The sequence below is a fragment of the Hyaena hyaena genome, unplaced genomic scaffold, assembly GCF_003009895.1.
Source record: "Hyaena hyaena isolate Hyena2069 unplaced genomic scaffold, ASM300989v1 scaffold_215, whole genome shotgun sequence".
In the NCBI taxonomy this organism is placed as follows: Eukaryota; Metazoa; Chordata; class Mammalia; order Carnivora; family Hyaenidae; genus Hyaena; species Hyaena hyaena.
Window position 1 is genome coordinate 92623 of NW_024080846.1, and position 25245 is coordinate 117867.

The 25245-nt window shown below is 35.6% G+C and overlaps 1 protein-coding gene across 5 annotated transcripts in view; it reads right to left on the reverse strand.

Moving 5' to 3' along the window:
- Positions 1-25245, reverse strand: part of LOC120238687 (A disintegrin and metallopeptidase domain 3-like) — a 121808-nt gene that overhangs the window by 87752 nt on the left and 8811 nt on the right. For 4 of the 5 annotated variants that reach the window (XM_039242588.1, XM_039242589.1, XM_039242590.1 and 1 more), the window contains exons 3-5: positions 22570-22648; positions 4332-4408; positions 3452-3629 (exon numbers count right to left, since the gene is read on the reverse strand). In XM_039242588.1, the coding sequence (XP_039098519.1) occupies positions 3452-3629; positions 4332-4408; positions 22570-22648 (334 nt within the window). Of the gene's footprint in view, positions 1-3451; positions 3630-4331; positions 4409-9728; positions 9893-22569; positions 22649-25245 lie in introns of those variants that run through there. The other variant, XM_039242591.1, reaches the window with a different exon arrangement.

Consider the following 25245-nt stretch of genomic DNA (forward strand, 5'->3'; position numbering starts at 1 on the left):
AATTGTTTCATCATATGTCTAGAGCCCCTTAATATTAGCAATTGAGCATTTAACAGGTTATTCCCACATCTCTATGACCATATGTGGAGTTTCTCTTCAGAGAAAGCAATGTGTCTGGGTTGTTGCCAGGGAAAACCTTGTTAATGATTAGTTTTTATTCTTTTGACTTGTTTACTTTCTTCCTGAAGTGGGGTCCTCCAATACACTTCTCAGAATGCTTAAGCCTGGTTCCCAATATCCAATATGCCAAGTTTAATGTAAACACACCAGTTTCAGTGTGGTATTCCTCTTCTATTGGGAAATACAATAGGACATCTGTGTGTGGTGTCCCCATTTCAGAGACTCCCCAAAGAAAATAGCTCTCAATTGTCTGTCAGTCTCCAAGTGATTAGTACAGGAAAACCAAGGTTGCTAAATACTTATACAACTTATTTTCAACCAATTATCCTTTATTTTTTTTTTAATATATATTTTTTATTTATTTCTAGGAGAGAGAGAGAGAGACAACGTGAGCAGGAGAGGGTCAGAAAAAGAGGGAGACACAGACTCTGAAACAGGCTCCAGGCTCTGAGTTGTCAGCACAGAGCCCGACGCGGGGCTCTAACTCACGAACCGCGAGATCATGACCTAAGCGAAAGTCGGACGCTTAACCGACTAAGGCACCCAGGCGCCCCCCAATTATCCTCTTTAGCCCATCTTTATGTTACTTGCTCAAGTTTTTGTGGCCAGCATGGATAGACTTGTAATTCAAACCAAGGCAATGGAAGATATGTTATCTCTATCTTATCTAATCTCTGTCTTATTGCTGATTCACTGGAGGGGGTCTTTTTTTCCAAACTTATGTCTATCTCTTCAGGTCTTCCTCTGCCATGGAAGAGTATTCATGGAATCCTTTAAAGTTTTTCAATTTACTTATGTGATAGTGCTCTATTTCAGTGTCAAAAAAATGTCTTCAATTGTATCCAGTGTTGTATTAAAACATGCAGATGGTTTCCAGAGCTGGCTTAAAGTTGAGGGTCATCTCTATATATGATTATATTTTATAATTTTTATGAGTTTCTGAAAGGGCAGTTTTGTTAATCTGCATATGTACCAATATCTTTGACAAAATAAATACAAGCAAATTAAAGCACAATGAGATGGAGTTTATCATAAATTCAGTTCAAGTATCATTCATTACTATTTTGGTTTGCTTCTCTTTAATGTGATATCCAATTGTGATGAGAATATGTGGACAGAGATTTATTTATTTAACCACTGATGATAAAATACAAAGTTGTACAAACATTGATGCGGAAGTTATATATATATCAAAAAGCCAGGTGACTGGGTGGCTCAGTTGGTTAAGGATCCAACTCTTGATTTTAGCTCAGGTCATGATCTCACAGTTCCTTAGGTTGAGCCCTACATTGGAGTTGCGCTGACAATGCAAAGCCTGCCTGGGATTCTTTCTCTCCTCTCTCTCTGCCCTTCCCCCTGCTTGTGCATGAGCACTCTGTCTCAAAATAAGTAAATAAAGATTAAAAAAATAAAAACACGGGACACCTGGGTGGCTCATTCGGTTAAGCGTCTAACTTCGGTTCAGGTCATGATCTCACAGTTTGTGGGTTCGAGCCCCCCATCAGGCTCTGTGCTGACAGCCAGCTCAGAGCCTGGAGCCTGCTTCGGATTCTGTGTCTCCCTCTCACTCTGACCCTCTGCTCACGCTCTCTCTCTCTCAGAAATAAATAAAAACATTTAAAACATTTTTTTAAAATAAAAAATAAAAACATAAAATATGACATAATTTTGTAACATATATATTTTAAGTTTATATATAATGTGTATGTATATTATTATATATATATAAAAAGGTACACATCAAAATGATTGCAGTGGATTCCACAACTTCATTTACCTCTAGAAAATGGCATATGACCCATTTTTATTTTCCTTACATATGTGTCCATTTAATATTTTAATAGTTGTTAACCAATGGGTGATCATTATTTAATTTAAAATAATAATAAATATAATACAATTTAATGATAAGTAAAAAATGTACATTATCCTTTTAATAACAAAAAGGAAATTTACTCCACTTTGAAATTTCCTTTTTGCTATTAAAAGGATAATGCATATTTTTAATTATCATTAAATTATGTTACCTTTAAGAAGCACATGCACCCCAATGTTTATAGCAGCACTATCAACAATAGCCAACTAATGGAAAGAGTCGAAATGTCCATTGACTGATGAATAGATAAATTAGTTGTAGATATATAATATACAATGGAATACTAATGGGTGATCAAAAAGAAGGAAATCTTGCCATTTGCAACAATGTGGATGGAACTAGAGTGTATCATGCTAAGCAAAGTAAGTCAGTCAGAGAAAGACAAATATCATTCGATTTCACTCATACGTGGAATTTAAGAAACACAACAGATGAATATAGAGGAAGGAAAGGAAAAATAAGATAAAAACAGAGAGGGAGGCAAACCATAAGAAAGTCTTAAATACAGAAAACAAACTGAAGTTTGCTGGCAGGGTGTCGGGTAGTGAGATGGGTAAATGGGTGATGGACATTAAGGAGTGCACTTGGTGAGATGAGCATTGGGTGTTATATGTAAGTGATGAATCCCTGGGTTCTATCCCTGAAACCAATACTACACTATATGCTAACTAACTTGAATTTAAATAAAATTTTAAAAATCTATATATTTTGGGGCACCTGGGTGGCTCAGTAGGTTGAGCATCCAACTTTGGCTCAGGTCATGATCTCACGGTTCGTGGGTTTGAGTCTCGCGTTGGGCTCTGTGCTGACAGCTAGCTCAGAGCCTGGAGCCTGTTTCATATTCTGTGTCTCCCTCTCTCTCTCTCTGACCCTCTCTCTCTCTCTCTCTCTCTCTCAGAAATAAATAAAACATTAAAAAATTTTTTAAGTAAATAAAAATCTATATATTTATAAATCTACATTTATAAGTAGATACATTAAAATAATTGGAGCAAATACTCTAATATTCCAAAAGCACCATCTCCAGACAATGAGATTTAGGACAATTCCTTGCCACTTTTCCACTTTTAAATTTTCTAGCAAAACTTTTAACAAAATAACACTGTGCTACAAAAAAGTGTAAGGAAAATTCTGACAAAGAAATAATCAGCAAATATATGTAATATTAGTAGAATGTTAATTCAATAACAATGCAAATATGTATATATGCATCAACATACTTGCAGTTAGGAAAATACGAGAATTTGTTTTTAAATTATGCGTGTTTATATCTATTACATTTTCTATATATCATATGTCTAAACATAAAACTATATTTAAAATAAATATTTACAAGAGAAAATTTTAATATAATCAACATCAGTTTAAATTTGTTTTCCAAATGTAACACATTCCAATGTGAATAAGTTTATCAAGGACAACACAAGTGAAGATCACATGTAAGTGGTTACTTACTACCGATTTCACAAGTATCTGGTAGGACTGATCTACCACCTGGGTCCTGGGATGGTTTTCTTGTAAAGGCAAAAAATCAACTTTATATTTCTTTATTTGATAAAGCATATGCTCATATGCAGCTGCAGATCCCAATGGTTCAATGCCATAACTGACGTTCTCCAAATGCAATAATCCCCTAAATACATAAAAAGTAATAAAAAGATACTTAATATAGATTACCCACTGAGAAATGTAAATCAACATTAAATACAAAATTTTATGGAAATTTAACAGTGGTCCTTTTGCTCAAGTATCTAAGAATCATCTCTTTGTATGCAGATAAACTTTCAAACATAATTTTATAGCTTCTCCCTATTATGCTATTTGGAGTCATTGTGGTTGTAGTGTAGCTAAGAAATTTGAATATTTTTCAAACTAGTAGAAGCTCTTTCTGCGTAAGTATTATGACTGCAAGCCTGAGATAGTGATAAAGAGAACAGGAAAAATGACAAAAAAGAGAAGGAGGAAAAGAAAGTATACAAGAAGAAATACAATCAAAATCCCTATTTTCTTTGTCTTCACTCTATGCTTCAAGATGTTTCTAAGATTTAAAAGATCACACAACTTTGGGGGGTGTCTGGGTCGCTCAATCGGTTAAGTATCCGACTTTGGCTCAGGTTATGATCTCACAGTTCATAAATTTGAGCCCCAGGCCTGGCTCTGTGCTGACAGCTCAGAGTCTGGAGCCTGCTTTGGATTCTGTATCCCCTCTCTCTTTGCCTCTCCCCTGCTCACACTCTTTTTCTGTCTCTCAAAAATAAATAAACTTAAAAAAAAATTTTTTTAAAAAGGTCACACAAGATTTTCAATCATGTTCATCTATAGAAAATGCCATTACCTGAGTCCAGAACAAGTGCTAAGTGTCACAACTGATTTGGGAACCTCTGCGGCGTATCCTTGATAAAGGCAATGGCCCTAAAGTGGAGTATATGAAGATATATTCATGAATGTTTGGTTTGTTTTAAAGTTTTTATTTAAATTCAGTTAGTTGACACACAATGTAATATTAGCTTCAGGTGTACAACACAGTGATTCAATACTTCCATACAACATCTAGTGTTCATCACAACAAGTGAATGAATGATTTGTAAATAAAGTTTTTGGTTTATCCTTTCTTCCCAAACATCATCAAACATTCATATTTAGCCATTACCATAATATTATCCACCAGATATTCTATTACCTGTAATCTCTTCCTTTTAATCCTTATTGCCCAAGAATAATCATGACTCTTATCCTTCCCCAAATAATTCTTGCTATAATTATAAATCTTTGGCAACTTTCTTAACTGCATCTTTTCTTTCTAAGCCACATTTCTTGAATGTATAGTTCAAGATTACATAAATTTATGTAATTCACAGCATTAATTTGACTTCAAATCTGCACATTTCACTTACTTTTTAAATTACCCAAAAGTATCTTAAATGATATTTCTTTATTTTTTATTTCTCTTTAATGCCTCACCATGTTGATGATCTTATTTCAAGCTCTTCTCTCCATGGACTTTCACAGCATTAGTCTTCTCAGTTTCTCCCCTAATACTGTCTTTCAGTGTATGTTGTCTTTCAGTGTATGTTCCTTTCTCTTCCCTTAAAACTCTAGTGATATTTACAGTTAACTCTGTTCCTTTGGTAATGTTGTGCTATTAAAATTTTAGTATGATCACATTCTTTCCTATGAACGTTTATATGTTACTATTATACATGATTAGCTGAGATATTTATTATTTCCACTAGTTTCAGATAGGAACTTTCCTCACTGAGGAGCAGTGGTGCAGGTAATACCTCTTACCACCACAGGCTGCAATAGCAGAGGTCCAGTAGAGCTAGAAGAACAAAGCACAACAGAATAACCTTGAAAGCTTAACTGTCATTCAAACAGCACACACTAAATCTAAACTTAAACTAGGTGACTGCCTTCAAAAACGGAAGACTTAAACATCAAGGACACAAGCGAAAATTACCCACTATAGCAAGAACTAAAAAATAAATAAATAAACAAACAAACAAATAAATAAAATTTAAAAATAAAAAAGCACAAACATTGGCTGATGCCAATATTGATATGAGCCGCATGTTGGAACTATCAGACAAGATTTTAAAGCAGCCCTGGAAAATTGTTTCAATGAACAAATACAAATTATCTTGAAACAAATTACAGAATAGAAATAAAAGCCATAAAAAAAGCAAATAAAGTATTAGGATAGGCTCAAAAGTAAAGTGGAGATGACAAGGGTTAGAATCTGTGAACTTGAGGACAGATCAGTAGAATTTATCCAATATATAAAACAGAAAAATGAGCTAAGAAAATCAGAGTCTCAAATAAGTTGTGGAACAATAACAGATCTAAAATACATATCAGAATCTAAGAAAGAAAACAGAAAGAATGTGGAGTTGAAACGTACTCAGAGAAATAAAGGCTGAAATTCTGGTCGGGAAAATAGAGTAGGAAGCCCTGGATCCTCTATCGTGGAACAAATACACCAATTCAGCAATAATTCGTGGACAAATTCTCTTTATCATTAATCAGAAACTAACTGAAAGGCTTCTGTACACTCTAGGAGAATGCAAAATCAGACCCATTAAAGCCAGTATGGAGATTTGGTATACATTACACCAGGGACACTGCCCAGAGCGCTGCCATATAATCACAAAGAGACCCTCTGGCTCCCATATTGACCAGGGAAGGCAAGGAGTCTTTCACATGTCAAGTGCCCCAATTTTTCTGAAGTGGCTACCAAGAAAACTGTGTCACCAGTCTTGGAGCCCTGATGAAATCAGCACAGCTAGTCACCCAGCAAAAATAAAGGTGGTGACTTGGGCTAGTTACATATAATTGATTTGCAACACCCACACTCAGCACAGAATAAGTGAATGAAAATTCTAGCTTTCTGTTTTACACTAGAGAAGGAAAAAGTTAATCCATGTATGCAGTGCCCCACTTCACCAAAAATGCTCACTGAGTTAGCATCTGTCTCACCAATCCTGGAGCACTGATCTGGTACAATCTAGTTGCCTGCTGGAGACCACAGAGAGCAGCTTGGAATGGTAGATACCTTTGATCCTCCTTCCTGCCCAGCACAGAGACAGCAGGACAAAAAGAGGTGCCTGCTTCTACCTGAAGAAAGAAAAAGTTAGCAGAAGTCTCCAAAACCAATAGCAACGCTGATTTTCGGAGTGCACAAATGCACAAGGCCAGTTGATGAAGACTAGGAGAGGTGACTGCTTTGACTATGAGCCCAAAACCAAACATGAGTCAAGTAAAATGAAGAATCAGGAAAAAAATGTTTCAAGGAATAAGGTAAATCTCCAGAAAGTGACATTATTGAAATGAAATTAAATGATTTACTTTAGAGAGAATTGAAAAGAACTCTCAGACACAAACTTCCAACTACAAAATAAGTAATGGGGATATAATGTACAGTACAGTGACTACAGTTAATTATACTACATTGCCTATTTGAACGTTGCTAAGAGAATGGATCTTAAAATTCAGTAAATGTATAGTGATGGATATTAACTAGAATAACTGTGGTAACCATTTGACAATATATACAAACACTGAATCATGTTGAACATCTGAATCTGATATAATGTTAATGCCACTTATACTTTAATAAATAATAGCTGTCATAAAGATACACACTAAGGTCAAGATAACAATGCATGAACAAAGTAAGAATTTTTTTTTTCTTTTCTTAAATATAACTTATTGTCAAATTGGCTAACATACAGTGTGTAAAGTGTGTTCTTGTTTTTTGGGGGTAGATTCCCATGGTTCATCACTTACGTACAACACCCAGTGTTCATCCCAATAAATGCCTTCATCAATGTCCATCACACATTTCCCCCTCTCCCCAACCCCTGCACCCACCCTGTTTGTTCTCTGTATTTAAGAGTCTTTTATGGTTTGCCTCCCTCCCTGTCTGTTTGTTACTATTTTTCCCCTTCCCTTTCCCCATGGTCCTCTGTTAAGTTTCTCAAGATCCTCATTATAAGTGAAAACATATGATATCTGTCCTTCTAGGACTGACTTATTTCACTCAGCATAATACTTTCCAGTTCCATCCACATTGCTACAGATGGCATGATTTCATTCTTTCTCATTGTCAAATAGTATTCCATTGTATATATGAACCACACCTTCTTTATCCATTCATCAGTTGATGAACATTTAGGCTCTTTCCATAATTTGGGTATTGTTGAAAGTGCTGCTATAAACATTAGGGTACACGTGCCCCTATGAATTAGCACTGCTGTATCCCTTGGATAAATTCCTAGTAGTGCTATTGCTTGGTTGTAAGGTAGTTCTATTGTTAATTTTTTGAGGAACCTCCACACTGTTTTCCAGAGCAGCTGCACTAATTTGCATTCCTACCAACAGTGCAAGAAGATTCCGCTTTCTCCACATCCTTGCCAGCATCTATTGTTTACTGAGTTGTTAATTTTAGCCACTCTGATTGGTGTGAGGTAGTATCTCAGTATGGTTTTGATTTGTATTTCCCAGATGATGAGTGACAAAGAATTTAAAAAAGAGATAGGAAAATTCACTACAAAATTTCAACAGCAGACTAGATCAAGCATAAGAAAAAAACTGAACTCAAAAAACTGGTCTGAGTAACAAACAGACTAACTTGCTGAGGTATTATCAAAGCCTACCTGACCCACGGAAGGGAAATACCCAACCCCAGCCCACTTGGGCCATTTTGCTCCACCTAAGGAGGAAGAAAAAGAAAAACTGAGAAAGACTTGTGATATGCATAGTCCAGAGGCATGGGCCAAGTAAAACACTGAAAGTTAATCATATAACTAAAGAATACTTCTCTCCTCACACTTCACCACTACATTACTGAAGGTATATTTATAGAAGTTCCTTTTACCTGCTACATCATGTGCAGCTATCAAGAAAAAAATACCAAAGGGAAAAACACAATTTGAAAAGACAGAGCAAGCATCAGAAACAGACATGGCAAGAATGTTGGAATAATAATTATTATTATTATGCTAAGGGCTCTAAGGGATAAATTAGACATTGTGCAAGAACAGATGAACAATGTAATCAGAAAGATAGAAATCCTCAGAAAGAACCAAAATTAAATGATAGAGATGAAAAAAAACACTGTAACAGAAATGAAGAGTGCCTGTGGTGGCTCGCTGGTAGTTGAGAAGTGGCTGAGGAAAGAATCTCTGCACTTGAGGATGTATCAACAAAACTTTAAAATTTAAAAAGAAAAAAGGACTAAAACAGAAGAATATATTCACAGATTATGGGACAACTACAAAAGTTGTAACATACACATTATGGAAATACCATAAAGAGAAGAAAAGAGAAAGGAACATAAGACATATTGAACAATAATAATTGACAATTTCCCCAAGTTAATGTCAGACACCAAATCACAGATCCAGAAAGCTCAAAGAATACCAAACAGAATTAAAAACAAAAAAAAAACAAAAAACACTACACCTTGGAACATCATTTTCAAACTACAGAAAATCAAAGATAAAGAAAAAATCCTGAAAGAAGCCAGAAGGAAAAGACTTTATCTATAAAAGAACAATAATAAGAATTAAATAAGATTTCTCTTCATAAGTCATGCACACAAGAAGGAACAGGAGCAAAATATTTAAAACATTGAGAGAAAAAACAACCTACCAATCAAGGAGTCTATATCCTGCAAAATTATCCTTCAAAGACAAAGAAGTAAAGATTTTATGAGACAAACAAAAATTGAGGGAATTTATTGCCAGTAGACTTGTGTGCAAGAAATATTTTGAAAAAATCCTATGTAGAAAAGGAAAATGATATAGATTGGAAACAAATCTACCTAAAGGCAGACTGCTGATGAGGGAATATAACAGTAAAATAAAAACTTTTTTCTTATTCTTAACTGATATAAAAATTGTTCAAATAATAGCAATAATGTATGTAACTACATATGCTTATATGGAAACATTATATATAAGATATACATTTTATATTCATATTTAATACATATAAAATATGCTTATATATAAGTAAAATGAATGGTACAAAGGATGAGAGGAAAGACCTAGGATTATTTTTTTATTATAAGGGACTCACACTACCTGTGATATGATACAGTATTATTTGAAAGTGAACACAGTTGAACTCAGCAACATCATCAATCACTGGATGTAACTGCCATCTATAGACTACTTCATCCAATGATAGCAGAATATACATTTTTCTCAAGTTCATATGGAACATTCACCAAGTCAGACATTCTGAGCCATAAAAAATACCCTAGCAAACTTAAAAGAATAGAAATCCTACAATACCTCCTCTTAGACCACAGTGGAATTAAACTACAAATCAATAATAAGAAGATAGCTGGAAAATCCCAAACACATGCTTCTTCAGATGCCGAAGTGGCTCAGTTGTTAAGTGTCCAACTCTTAATTTTGACTCAAGTCATGATCTCACTGTTGTTGAGTTCAAGCTCCTGTACTGTCAGCATGGAGTCTGCTTGGGATTCTCTCTCTCTAGGATGAACCTAGAGGACATTGTACAAAATGAAATTAAGCTAAGAAATACAAATACTATAAGATCTCACTTAGATGTGGAATCTAAAAACAAAAAGTTGAACTCATTAAAACAGAGTAGAATACTGGTTACCAGGTGGTGGGAGTTGGGAAAATGAAGAGTGCTAGTCAAAGGGCATAAGACTCATGTTGGGTTCCATGTGGACAGTTCAGAGCCTGGAGCCTGCTTCAGATTCTGTGTCTCCCTCTCCTTCTGCTTCTCTCCAGATCATGCTCTGTCTCTCTCAAAAATAAATAAACATTAAAAAAAAGTATAATCCTTTAGTTATAAGATGATTAAGCTCTGGGGATCCAATGTATAGCATGGTGACTACAGTTAATAATAATATGTTATACACTTGAAATTTCCCAAGAGTAAATCTTAAGTGTTCTCACCATCCTCCCCCCCAAAAGTTATATATAGAGAAAGTTATATTTATATATATAGTTATATATATTTATGTTTAAAATATATAAATATATAGTTACATTTACATATAGTTATATATTCATATATAATATATAAATATATATAAAGTTATAAAGTTATATATAAAGTTATGTACTTATATATAAGTAATGCATATATTTATATATATAATGGTAGAGGGTAAATCACTTTTTAATTCTAGTATAAAAGTTAAAATACAAATATTTAAACAGAAGCCATCATTAAAAACATGTTAAAAGATACACAATATGAAATTATGTAAATTGTGATATCAATAACACAAAATGTATGTGCAGTATGTAAAACTGAAGATTTTTGTATGCAATTGAAATTCCTATGAGCTTGAAATACACTATTATAGCTATCTGTTATTTCATGTAAGCCCCATGGTAACCAAAGTGAAAATACCAACACAATTTACACAAAAGCAAAAGTTCAAACAATCAGAGTGTATTTTTTAAAAAAATCGATGAAACACAATAAAAAAAAATAAAAGAAGAAAAGAAAGACAAAATAACTATAAAACAAACAAAACAACTAACAAATGACAACAGTAAATAACTTCTCTATGAATAATTACTTTAAATGTAAATGGATTAAATTACACAAACTAAATACATAAGAGTGCTGAATGGGACAAAAAAAAAAAAAAAAGAAGGCATTATCCAGCTATATACTGTGGAAAAGAAATTCAATTCAGAATTAAGGGCACAAAAAAGGATATTCCAAGCAAATGACAATCAAAAGAGAGCAGAGGTAGCTATATTTATATTAGGCAAAAACAGACATTATGTTAAAACTGTAACAAGCATCAAATAAGGACATTTTAAAGAGTAAAGTGTCAATTCACCAATAAGATCTCACCTCACGCCACTTAGGATGACAATTATCATTAAACAAATAATAAGTGTTAGTGAGGATGTGAAGAAAATGGAACTATTGTACACTATTAGTGGGAATAAAATATGGTACAGTTGCTATTGAAAACATTACAGAAGTTGCTCTAAAAATTAAAAATAGAACTACTATATGATCTTAAACTTTTGGTTAGTTACCAAAAGAACTGAAATGAGGATCTCAAGGAGATATTGGAACTCATATTCACTGCAGCACTATCCATAATAGCAAAGATGTGGAAAAAAACTAAAAATCTATCAGCAGATGAGTGGATAAAGAAAATGTGTACAGTCAATGGAATACTATTTATTTTAAAAGAAGCAAATTCTGCAATATGAGAACACTATGCTAAGTGATTTTGGTCACAGAAGCCAGTCACAGAAAGACAAACACTGCATGATTCCATTTACATGAGACACTTAAAATAGTCAAATTCATACCATCAAAGAGTGGAATGGTGGTTTCCAGGGGCTGGGGAGCAGGGAAATGGGGTGTGCTGATTAATGGGCATAAAGTTTCAGTTAAACAAGATGAATATGCTCTAGGGTCTTCTGTAAAACGTCGTATCTATCATTAACAATAATGTATATGTACAATTTGTTCATAGTATAACTCACATTTAAGTATTTTTACCACAATAAAACAAACTAAAATACAAATTAAAAATAGGAAAAAAGAAATAAGTGTGAAAACTTCACAATGCTGATGAATGACATATAAAAATTTAGATTCCAGAAAGTGAGCAAACTGAAGAGGGAATAGACTCAATGTAACCCACAACAAAAAACACCATAATTAAAATAAGACCAATAAAAATATCTTCAAAGTAACCAGAGAGAAATGTCACATAACCTATAGGGGAACCCCAACTTGAATGACAGCAGATCTCACATCTGAAATAGTGAAGGCTAGAAAAAAATGCCACAGCAATTTTCAAGTGCTGAAAGAAAAGTACAGTCAAACATGAACTCTCCATCTAGCAAATTTATCATTTAAGTATGGAGGAAAAAGACTTTCTCAGAAAAAGGAAACCTAGATTTTATCACTAGCACATATACCCCTAAAGAATGTCAAAAAGAAATTCCAAAAAACAAAGGTGGTAATATCACAGGAAGGTTTGGAGCATCATAAAGAATTGGGGAGGGGGATGATGGATTAAAAAAGTGGTAAATATAATGGGCAATCTCTTCCCTCATGAGTTTCTTAAAAAATCGTATTTGGTTGTTGAGACAAAAATCATACAATATCATCTGATACTTAATGTATGTAAAGGAATATTTAATCAAATTCTTTTAAAAGTGAAGAGGATACATGAACCCAAACAGTAGTAGTTTCAATATTTTACTGAAATATTAAAAAGTCCATAATAGTAGGCTGTCATAAGTTATATATGTACATTATAATACCTAGAGCAAACAAAAAGAAAGCTATGATAAGGAAAATACTTTAAAACACCATAAATAATGACATAATCCTAAAAAACTGTCCAAATACCCAGATGAAGGCAATAAGAGACAAAGAAATTAGTAATAAAGAAAGAAAAAAACCCACCAGGATTATGGAAAACAAAACCCATAAGACATCAATAATTACTTTATAGTCTAAAAATAGTAAATAAAATACAGAGTACACGGGAGAAAATAAAAACACACCGTGACCCAACTAAATACTCATTTAAGAAACTCATTTCAAATATAACAGAGGTAGACTGAAATTAAAATAATATAAAAATATATGTCACATGAGTATTCATAGAAATAAAGCAAAGTGGCTTTATTAATATCAGAAAAAGTGGACTTACTAGCAAAGAAATCTACTTGGAACAAAAAGAGTCATTGCGTAATCATAAAAGCATCAATCCTTCAAGAAGGCACAGCAAACCTGAGTTGGCAGTGTGGCCACACTGTGGAAGGTAAGAGCTGTGGAGAGTGGATTTGAGGGAGAAAAGAACTGCAGGGGCTACGAAGGGGAGGGAGCCCTGATCAACGATAGAGGAGAGAGACAGAAAGAGTGAAAGCACGTGCAAGGAACTGCACAAGAAAAACTCTTCCTCAAAACCACTGACTGGGAAAAGGAGAGGGGCTGACCACCCACTGCAAGATTTTATAAGCAATGGAACACAAATCTGAAGCTTTGGAGGTCTGTGCCATCGCCCGGGGTAGTGCCTGGAGGGCTTGATGGTGCTCTAGTAGGGAAGGAGAGGAGAGACCCGAGAGCAGGCAGCATGGCCCAAGAATCTCCTGGATCACATAGGGAGACACAATTCCCCTACTTGGAATGGATATGGGAATGGTGGCACGGCCTCTCCAGGGACAAAAGACCCAGCCAGGTGACAGTGAATTGCCCTGTTCACTAGCAGAGAAACATAGACGCTGGCTGAGGGCAGCAAACCTTGGTGCTGGGTTTTGGCTGCACAATACCATAAATTCCAAACCATTGCACAGTTGCAAAACCATTTTCCAGGACAAACCAAAAAAGGGCAAAAGTGCAGTAAGACCATCCCGGGATGGGAGAGGGAGAGGGAGGGGTCAGCGTAGGTCCTCACTGGGTGGATCTGTAATATTTAGAGTTGTGAAATCCAGTTGCACACCTGAGATAAAACATAGGAGTACTGTACTACCTGGCAGGCAGACAGCTCAGACGCAGGCAGTGTGAAGGCAGGGATCTGGCAGAAGCCGAGGACACAAGAGGGATGATTGTTGGCTCTTCTGTGAGGGCTCCCTGAAGAGTGGTGGGCACAAACTGTAAGGACACAAGTCTACACATCTAAACCAAACTGACTCCATGACAGGCTTTAAGTTTCCCCTCTGAACTAGAAGGCCTGAGTTTCAGCTTTCCCGAAACTATCAGGCAGTTACACATTGCCCAAGGCAGGAGAAACCACCCTTGCAACACCCAATCAGGGAAGGCCAGCGACCACCCTCCACATTGTTAAGGGAGAGGCCTGGAGACAGAAACTATAGATAGGACCCTGTTACCTAATGTTAAAGTTAACCCGTTAGTCGCCGAGTAAGACCCTAGGCTCGCTCTGTGATTGGTTAAATTTAAAGGTACTCTAAAAGTTGTAATTGGATCCCGCCAAAAGTAACGAATACTCTAGACAATGTGTATGGTCAAACCCGCTGTCAATGTTGTTGTATAATTATGACTGGATCACTGTTCCCATGTCACAACTTCTGTAACTCCCCTGTCACAAACCCCATAAAAACCCTACTCTGCCCTTGTTCGGGGCTCTCAGAACGGATCCACGACGCTGGTGAAGTCTGTGAGCCCGAGCTCGAGCCCGTAATAAAGCCCTTTGCCTTTGCATGCGTGACTCGGTCTCCCTGGTGGTCCCTGGAAGGTGAGGATACTGCGATCTGGGTATAACAAAACTTCTTTCTTGAGGTAGGAGAGAACAGGACAATGTCATTTTCCTCCATGCCCATCGACACTGACTGACTTCAATGAACAAAACAGTGCCACACCCAGTGGAGGTTGGAGCCACTTACACCAAGCCCCACTCTGCTGCATGCTGCAGGTACATCTCAAGTAGGGCAAGTCTACCTGAGAATCAGTGTAGTAGGCTTCACCCTCAGAAAACCCAACACAAACCACTTGCACATACCAAGTCTACTATTCACAGAGTGCTGCAGCTCTAGGGGAAATAGGATCTAGGTTCCCCCTTTATTTATTTATTTTTTCCTGGACCACTTTTTACCATAGCCATTTCTCTCAGGAGTAGGAATTAAAAAAAAAAAAAAAAAAAGACTTTCGTAACAATCACACAAAAAACCAATGACCCAGACAAATTGGCAACATGGAGGAATTCACACCCAAGGAAAGAAGAGAAAGAGGCCAGTGATTTAATCAAAACAGATACAAGTAAGATGTCTGAAACAGAATTTAAAACAATCATAAGGATACTAACTGGGTTTGAGAAAAAGCATAGAAGACAATGGAGAATTCCTTGCTGCAAAGATAAAAGCACTAAAAACTACTCAAGAAGAAATTTTTAAAAATGCAAGACCAAGTGAATAGCAAGACAATAAGGGTGGACGAAGCAGAGAAACAAATCAGTGGTACAGAAGATAAAATCACGGAAAATAACAAAGCTGAATAAAGAGGGAAAGAAAGGTATTGGATCATGAATGTTGACTTAGGAACTCAGTGACTTCTTAAGGCACATTAATATTCATCTCAAAGGAGTCCCAGAAGAAAAAGAGAAAGTAAATTGAAGAGAAGACTTATTTAAATAAATTATAGCTAAACTACCCTAATTTGGGGAAGGAAAGAGATGTCAAAATCCAAGAAGCACAGATAATTCCCATTAAATGCAACAAAAGCCAGCCATCACCAAGACATACCATAGTCAAATTAACAAAATACACAGACAAGGAAAAAATCCTGAAAACATTAAGGGATACAAGTCCTTAACCTACAATGGAAGACAGATCTGGTTCTCAGAAGATCTGTCCACAGAAACGTGGCAGGACAGAAGAGAATAACATGATATATTCAACATGCTGAATAGCAAAATATGCATAAAGAATACTTTATTAAGCAAGGCTGTCATTCAGAAGATGAAAGATAAAGAGTTTCCAGAAAAACAAAAATTAAAAGAGCTGGTGACTACTAACTAGCCCTACAAGAAATTTTAAGGGAGACAATGTGAGTGGAAAAGAAAGACCAAAATGAATAAAGGCCAGAAATAAACAGAGAACATCACCAGAAACACCAAATTTAGATATAACACAATGACACTAAATTCATCTTTCAATAATCACTCTGGATGTAAATGGACTAAATGCTCCAAACGGAAGACAAGGGGTATAAGAATGAATTAAAGATTCTTTAAAGACATATCTATATGGTGCCTACAAGAGACTCATTTTAGACCTAAAGAGATCTGCAGATTGAAAGTGAGGAAATGGAGAACAATCTATCATGGTAATGGGTGTCAAAAGAAAGTTGGAGTAGTCATACTGATATCAGACAAACAAAGACTGTAAGAAAAGATGAAGAAGGGCCCTATATATCATCAAAAGGGGTCTATACCCCAAGAAGATCTAGTGCAAATATTTACGCCCCAAACTTGAAAGAACACAAATGTAAAAATCAGTTAATAATAAACATTAAGAAATTCTTTGATAATAATACAATAATAGTAGGGGACTTTAACAGACCACTTCCATCAATGAACATATCGTCAAAGCAGAAAAACAAGGAAACAATGGGTTTCAGTGAGACACTAGACCAGATGGACTTAATAGATATCCAGAATATTTTATCTTAAAGCAGCAGGATACAATGTCTTCTCAAGAACACATGGAACATTCTCCAGAATAGATCACATACTGGGTCACAAATCAGGCCTCAACAAGTACAAAAAGATAGACATCATCCCGTGCATATTTTCAGACCACAACACTATGAAACTTGAAGTCAATCACAAGTAAAAATGTGGAAAGACCACAAATACATGGAGATTAAAGAACATCCAATTAAGAACCAATGGGTTAACCATAAAATTAAAGAAGAAATTTTAAAAATACACAGAAGCATGTGAAAATGAAAACATTATGGTCCAAACCTTTGGGATGCAACTAAGTGTTCCTGAGAGGAAAGTATATTGCAATACAGGTCTGCTTCAAGGAGCAAGAAAAGTCTCAAATACAAAACCTATCCTTACACTTGAAGGAGCTAGAAAAGCAACAGCAAATAAAGCCTTACATCTGTAGAAGAAGAGAAATAATAAGGATTAGAGCAGAAATAAATACAGAAATACACAAACAAACAAAAAAGAACAGAACAGGTCAATGAAACTAAGAGATGGTTCTTTGAAAGAATTAATAATATTGGTAATCCCCTAGCCAGACTTCTCAAAAATAAATGGTAAAGGACCTAAATAAACTCATGAATTAAAAAGAAGAGCTCACAACTAACACTACAGAAATACAATTATATGAGAATATTATGAAAAATTATATGCCAAAAAAACTGGGCAATCTGGAAGAAATGGATGAATTACTAGAAAAATACTAACTACCAAAGCTGAAACAGGAAGAAATAGAAAATTTGAACAGACCCAGAACCAGTAAAGAAATTAAATCAGTAACAAAAAATCTCCAAAAGTCCAGGGCCAGATGGCTTCCCAGGGGAATTCTATCAAACATTTAAAAAAGAGTTAATATGTATTCTTTTCAAACTGTTCCAAAAAAATAGAAATGGAAAGAAAACTTCCAAACTCATTCAATTAGGCCAGCATTATCTTGATTCCAAAACCAAAGCCCTCACTAAAAAGGAGAATTATGGGCCAATGGATGAACATGGATGCAAAAATTCTCAACAAGATATTAGCAAATCGAATCCAACAGTACATGAAAAGAATTATTCACCATGATCATTGGGATTTATTCCAGCGCTGCCAGAATGGCTCAATATTTGCAAATCAATCAAGGTGATATACCACATTAATAAAAGAAAGAATGAAATCCATATAAGTCTGTCAATAAATGTATAAAAACCATTTGATAAAAATACAGCTTCAATTCTTGATAAAAATCCTCAACAAATTAGGTACAGACAAAATATACCTCAACTACATAAAAGCCATATACAAAAGGTGAAAGCTAATATCCTCATCAATGGGGAACTCTGAGAGCTTTTACTCTAAGATCAGGAACAAGATAGGGATGTCCACTCTCACCATTACTATTTAACATAGGATTGGAAGTCTTTGACTCAGCAATCAGACCAGAAAAATAAATAAAGGATATACAATTCCACAAGGAAGAAGTCAAACTTTCACTATTTGCAGACAAAATGATACTCTATGCAGAAAACATGGAAGCCTCTTCCAAAAAATTGCTAGAACCAGTACATGAATATAGCAAAGTTGCAGGAAATAAAATCAATATACAGAAATTGGTTTCATTTCTATACACCAATAATGAAGCAGCAGAAAGAGAAATCAAGTAATCAATCTCATTTACAACTGTACCAAAAACCATAAGATATCTAAGAATAAACCTAACCAAAGAGGTAAAAATCTGTACTCTGAAAACGATAGCACACTTATGAAAGAAAGTAAAGAGGGCACAGAAATAGGAAAAAAATTCCATCCTCATGGATTAGAAGGACACACATTGTTAAAATGTCTATACTACCCAAAGCAATCTATACATTTAATGCAATTCCTATCAAAATACCACCAGCATTTTTCACAGAGTGGAAATAAACAATCCTAAAATTTGTATGGAACCACAAAAGACCTCGAATAGCCAAAGCAATCCTGAAAACAAAAAGCAAAACAAGGGGCATCATAATTCTGGACTTCAAGCTATATTATAAAGCTGCAGTCGTCAAGACAGTATGATATTGCCACAAAGGCAGATACATAGATCAGTGGAACAGAATATAAAACCCAGAAATGGATCCACAACTATATGGTCAACTCATCTTCAATAAAGGGGGAAAGAATATCCAATTGAAAAAAGACAGCCTCTTCAACAAATGGTGTTGGAAAAACCAGACAGCAATACGCAGAAGAATGAAACTGGACCATGCCCCAAAATAAATTCAAAATGGATGAAATACCTAAATGTAAGACAGGAAACCATCAAAATCCTAGAAGAGAACACGGGCAACCTCCTCTCTGACCTTGGCCATAGCAATTGCTTACTAGACACATCTCCTGAGGCAAAAGGAAACAAGAGCAAAAATGAACTATTGAGTCCTCATCAAGATAAGAACTTTCTGCAGACAGAAGGAAACAATCAATGAAACTAAAAGGCAGGAGAAGATATTTGCAAATGACATATCTGATGAAAGGTTAATATCCAAAATCTATAAAGAACTTATCAAACTAGACACCCAAAAAACAAATTATCGAGTTAAGAAATGGGCAGAAGACACGAATAGATATTTTTCCAAAGAAGACATCTGGCTATCTAACAGACACATGAGAAGATGCTAAACAACCCTCATCATCAGAGAAATACAAATCAAAATCACAATGAGATACTACCTCACAATTGTCAGAATGGCTAAAATTAACAACAGAGGAACAACAGATGTTGGTGAGGATGTGGAGAAGGGAGAACCCTCTTACATTATTTTTGGGAATGCAAACTGGTGCAGCCACTCTGGAGAACAGTATGGAGGTTTCTCAGAAAGTTAAAAATAGAACTAACCTATGATCCAGTGTTTGGCATTTGCCCAGAGGATACAAAAGTACAGATTTGAAGAGGCACATTATTCTGGTTTTTAAAGCAGCAATATCAACAATAGCCAAACTATGGAAAGAGTCCAAATGTCCATTGACTGATGAATGGATAAAGATATGGTGTGTGTGTGTGTGTGTGTGTGTGTGTGTGTATATATGTATGTATATGAAAAAGGATGTGTGTGTGTATGTATATATATATATATGAAAAAGGATGAAATCTTGCCATTAGCAATGGAACCAGAGTAAATTATGCTAAGTGAAATAAGTTAGAGAAAGACAAATACCATATAATTTCATTCATGTGAAATTTAGGAAACAAAACAGATGAATATATGGCAAGGTGGAAAAAAGGAGAGAGGGAAGCAAACAATAAGAGACTCTTAACTAGACAGAACAAACTGAGGGTTGATGGAGGGAGGTGGCTTGAGGATGTGCTAAATGGGTGGTGGGTATAAGGAGGGCACTTGTTATGATGAGCACTTGGTGTTATATGTAAGTGATGATTCACTAAATTCTACCCTTGAAACCTACATTAAACCACATGTTAACTAATTAGGATTTAAATAAAAATTTGGAAGAAAAAAATAAATCATAAAGCAAACCTTCACAAATTTAAAATGATTGAAATCATATAGGATATATTTTCTAACCATAATGAAATCAAACTAGAAATCAACAGACAAGGACAACAGGAAAAATCTCCAAATATTTGGAGATTGAGCAGCACATGTTTAAAAACCCAGGAGTCAAACAAGAGGTCTCAAAGGAAATTTTAAAAGTACATATAATGGTATTAAAGTGAAAAATACAATGTATTCTTTTAGGCTGCAGCTCAAGCAGTGCTAAGCAGGAAATTTTAGTTCTAAAATGCTTATCATAGTGAAGAGGGAAGGTCACAAATTGATAATACATTTTTCTATCAATGAACTAGAAAAAAAACTTAACCCAAAGTAAGGTATAAGGGAGAAAATAAACTTAAGAGCTAAATGCTACAACACTGAAATAAGACAATCATATGGAAAAAGCAAGAAACACTAGTTCTTTGATAAATTTAATAAGTTGAAAAATCTCTAGCAGGAATGAGAAGGTTAAGATGGCAATCACTGATGTCAGAAATGAAACACTCCAATAGTCATTAACAGGATAGATAATAAGGACCGTGACAAAACTGCACCCGTAAATTCCATACCTGAGATGTTTTGTTTTGTAAGTTATATATCAGATCATTTTATTTTCCTTGGAGCAACTGTAAATGGTATTGTATTTTAATTTCAGTTCCACATGTTGTTACCTAGAAGTGCAATTTATTTGTTTTTGTTGATCTGGTATCCTACATCCTTGCTGAAGTCACACATTAATTTTATGAAGTTTTTTTTTTTAGATAGATTCCTTGAGATTTTTTTTTTTTACATAGATGTATCTTTTACAAAGACATTTTACATGGACATTTTTCTTTTTTTCCTTTTCAGTCTGTATGTTTTTTATCTCTTTGCTTTGCCTTACTACGCTTGCTACAACTTCTAGAGCTGTGTTGAATCACAATAGTGAGGGCAGACTTTTGCACCTTGTTCCCAGTCTTAGGGATAATGTATTCAGTCAGCCCTTGTAAAGAACTAAATTCTGGCCTTTAATTTTTTCTATTCTTTTTCATTTTTCTATCTCATTGATTTCTACCCTCATTTGTGTCATTTCCTTCATCTACTCTTTTTTAACCCTTTATAGAGTTTTTGCGTTTGGTATTGGAAAGCAATTAACTTAATGGCAACCTTCCTTAATCCTCTTATTGCTGAGTTTTAGGCCTTCGGTAGGGAACTGGGGAGATAAGAGTATCTCTTACTCTAGAGCTTGATTTGTCCTCCGAAGAATTAGCCTTTCTGGTCTCAGCTGAATGTCTACATGAGCAAAGTCACTGTACTCTGTCCAGGCTGAAAATCCAACATCGCCCAACACTGCTTGATGGTTAGTATTATCTCCATTTTACCCTCTACCTTTCAGTAGAGTTTTACCCAGCACACAGGCAGCCTAATCTTTAGTCAGGGACATGAGGACAACTCCCCTCCCCACAAAAAAATCATACATCTGATGGCCCCTCTTCTCTGGTCCTGTATCGTGTCAGTTCCAGCTACTTTAGCACTGAATTCCAAACTCTTCAAGTTCTGCTTGGTTCCAACTCCCCATGCTCTGCTTAAGACTTTATCCTCAGTCAAAGGGCCAAGTTGAATGTGACTCACGTTCTGGACTTTCTTTTCTCTCAGAGAAAAAAAAAAAATCCTGATCAGCCTACTGTCCAATTTCTCCAAATAGGAGTCTCATGTATTTTGTTCTGCTTTCTACTTGCAAATGGTGAAAAAGACAATGTTGGACTAATTATTTTTAATATTATTATCTCTCAATTCCAATGTAACAACAGAACCTGACTCTTCACTTGCATTCACTTCTTCCCAATCACCTGTTCTCACAAAATAAATATCTCACAGGCTAAAGCTAACTTTGTCACATACTTAAAAATTTCTTGACTCCTATTGGCAACACAAACTATTGTTTCACATGTGAACCTATTCAAATTCTGTACCCAATATGCTTTTGCATTCTCACTTTCCCTTTCTATAAGGCAGTTCTTTCTAGAAGGTCTTTCCACAAAGCAATTCCCACCACTTCCTCCACTGCTCAGGTTCTACAAAATCTCAATTAAAATGACTCTGTGTTTGGGGTTTCTTATTCTTAGCTCCTTAACCCACTTTCTGTCTAAGACCTCTAAACTTTTCATAGTTTGGATAGGAGATTCCTGAGTTCCAAATTTGAAAAGTAGTTGTTCCATTCAAGCCTTCATAGTAATTTTCACATTATATTTTGGCTTCTAATCTGTTTGCCCAATAATTTTGTGGTGTAGAAAGCATTCTTTTTCTTTCCACCAACAGCACTTCAAGGATATTAAAAAGAAATGTAAATCTACATAACATAAAGCAAAACATACCTTTATAAATGAAGAATCTGGATACAATGTTCCTGATTTGTTGTATGCATACACGAGGAAATGAGGGTCTAAAAGTGACCTAATCCAACCAAAGGTAATGACACTTTATTGTAATAGTAACATAAACACAAGCAAAATTATGAAATTAAGCATAAATTACATTCAATTTTACACTTTCAAATATCCAAATATTAAATTGGACCATCTCTCCATTATCTCATTTGCTTTCTGATAGCATATTTTCTATACAAGAAAACATAATGAGTAGCATAATCAGGTATCAGTAGGGACACCATAATGGCATAGATTTATGTATAATAAAAACCAGGACTTCCAGATTCCCACAAGAAATTTTCTTTAAGATTCAACCATCCATAAATCTCAAGGCATAAATATATTTGCTAACAAGTAGCCATGGATTGATAAGAAACAAAAAATACATGCTTTTTCTGATAGTTTTCATGAAATTACACTGTGGTAAAAACAACCCCAGAATTCTCAATGCCTTAAAACAACAGTGAATGTTTCTCACATGTTTATAGTAGGGTCTACTCCACACTATCTTCATTCTGGAACCTGGGAAAAGACATACCTCCTACCCATTGGAACATCCCTTTCTTGTAGCAGAAGAGGAAAAGAAATTGTAGAAGCACAGAATAGTTCTTAAAGCCTTTGTTTAGGAGATAATAGACAAACCTCACATAAATGGTACCAAAGTGGAATCTTCTTACAGAGAAGATAGTGATTCTTATTGAACAATCTGACACCATTATTTATTGCCAGGGGACCTGAGGTTTCTCAAGGATTCCAAATATCAAGGGGCAGTTCAAGGCCAATCAAAGAAGGACTAGAGCATTCACAGAGTGCATACTTTCACCACTACTTCTCTTTCCAGACAGCTTTCTCTTTTCCTCAATTCAAATAACAAAACCACAGAGCTTCCCAGAAAACAACAACAACAACAAGAATAACAACGGATATTTATCAGCTCATATTGCACATATATTCAAGGACATGCCAAATGACCTGGGTCGGTTTTAAATACAAGTACCCAGAATATGAATTCTGGCACAAGGGCAGAACCTCATTTTAGTAACTAAGCATGTAAACGGAGGTGGTGGAAATGGAAATCCAGAATCATTTCCCAGAAAAAGGAAATTCAACAGATTTCTGACAGGCATAATTAAGAGTAGAAGATATTTGCAGATGACATATCAGAGAAAGGGTTAGTATCCAAACTCTATAAAGAACTTACCAAACTCAACTAATAATCCAAAAACAAAATAATCCAGTGAAGAAATGCGCAGAAGTCATGAATAGACACTTTTCCAAAGAAGACTTCCAGATGGCTAACAGACACATGAAAGGATGCTCAATATCACTCATCATCAGAGAAATATAAATCAACACCTCAATGACATACCAGCTCACACCTGTCAGAATGGCCAAAATTAACTACTCAGGCAACAACAGATGTTGGCAAATTTGTGGAGAAAGGGGAACCCTTTTGCACTGTTGGTGGGAATGCATACTGGTACAGCTGCTCTGGAAAACAGTATGAAGATTCTTCAAAAAATTAAAAATAGAACTATCCTACAACCCAGCAATTGCACTACTAGGAATTTATCCAAAGGATACAAAAATGCTGATTCGAAGGACCACCACATTCGATGCACCCCAATATTTATAGCAGCACTATCAACAATAGCCAAAGTATAGAAAGAGCCCAAATGTCCACTGACTGTTGAACAGATAAAGAAGAAGTGTGGCATATATACAATGGAATACTTCTTGGTGATGAAAAAGAATGAAATCTTGCCATTTGCAATAAAGCTGATGGAACTGGAGTGTATCATGCTAAGTGAAATAAGTCAGTCAGAGAAAGACAAATATCATATGATTTCACTCACGTGGAATTTAAGAAACACAACAGATGAACATAGGGGAAGGGGAGGAAAAATAAGATAAAAACAGAGAGGAAGGCAAACCATAAGAGACTTTTTTTTAATTGAAAAAAATATTGATTCATTTTTGAGAGAAAGAGAGAGAAACCGAGCACGAGCATGGGAGGGGCAGAGAGAGAGGGAGACACAGAATCTGAAGCAGGCTCCTGGCTGTGAGCTGTCAGCATGGAGCCTGATGTGGGGCCTGAACTCACAAACTGTGAGATCATGACCTGAGTTGAAGACAGAGGCTTAACTGACTAAGCCACCTGGGTGCCCCCGTAAGAGACTTAAATATGAAGAACAGAGGGTTCCTGGAGGGGGCGGGGATGGGCCAAATGGGCAATAGGCTTTAAGGAGGGCACTTGCTGGGATGACCACTGGGTGTTATATGTAAGTGATGAATCACCGGGTTCTACCCCTGAAGCCAATACTATGCTATATGTTAACTAACTTTAATTTAAATAAATAAATTTAAAAAAATAAAAAGATAAAAGTTTAGTTTGCAAGTTTATTCATCCTGGGTATAAAAGTATAGCTTTACCTCTACACAAAGAACAAAAAAGGGGCGCCTGGGTGGCTTAGTCGGTTAAGTGTCCGACTTTCGCTTGGGTCATGATCTCGCGGTTCGTGGGTTCGAGCCCCGCGTCGGGCTCTGTGCTGACTGCCGGCTCGGAGCCTGGAGCCTGTTTCAGTCTGTGACTCCCTCTCTCTCTGACCCTCCCCTGCTCAT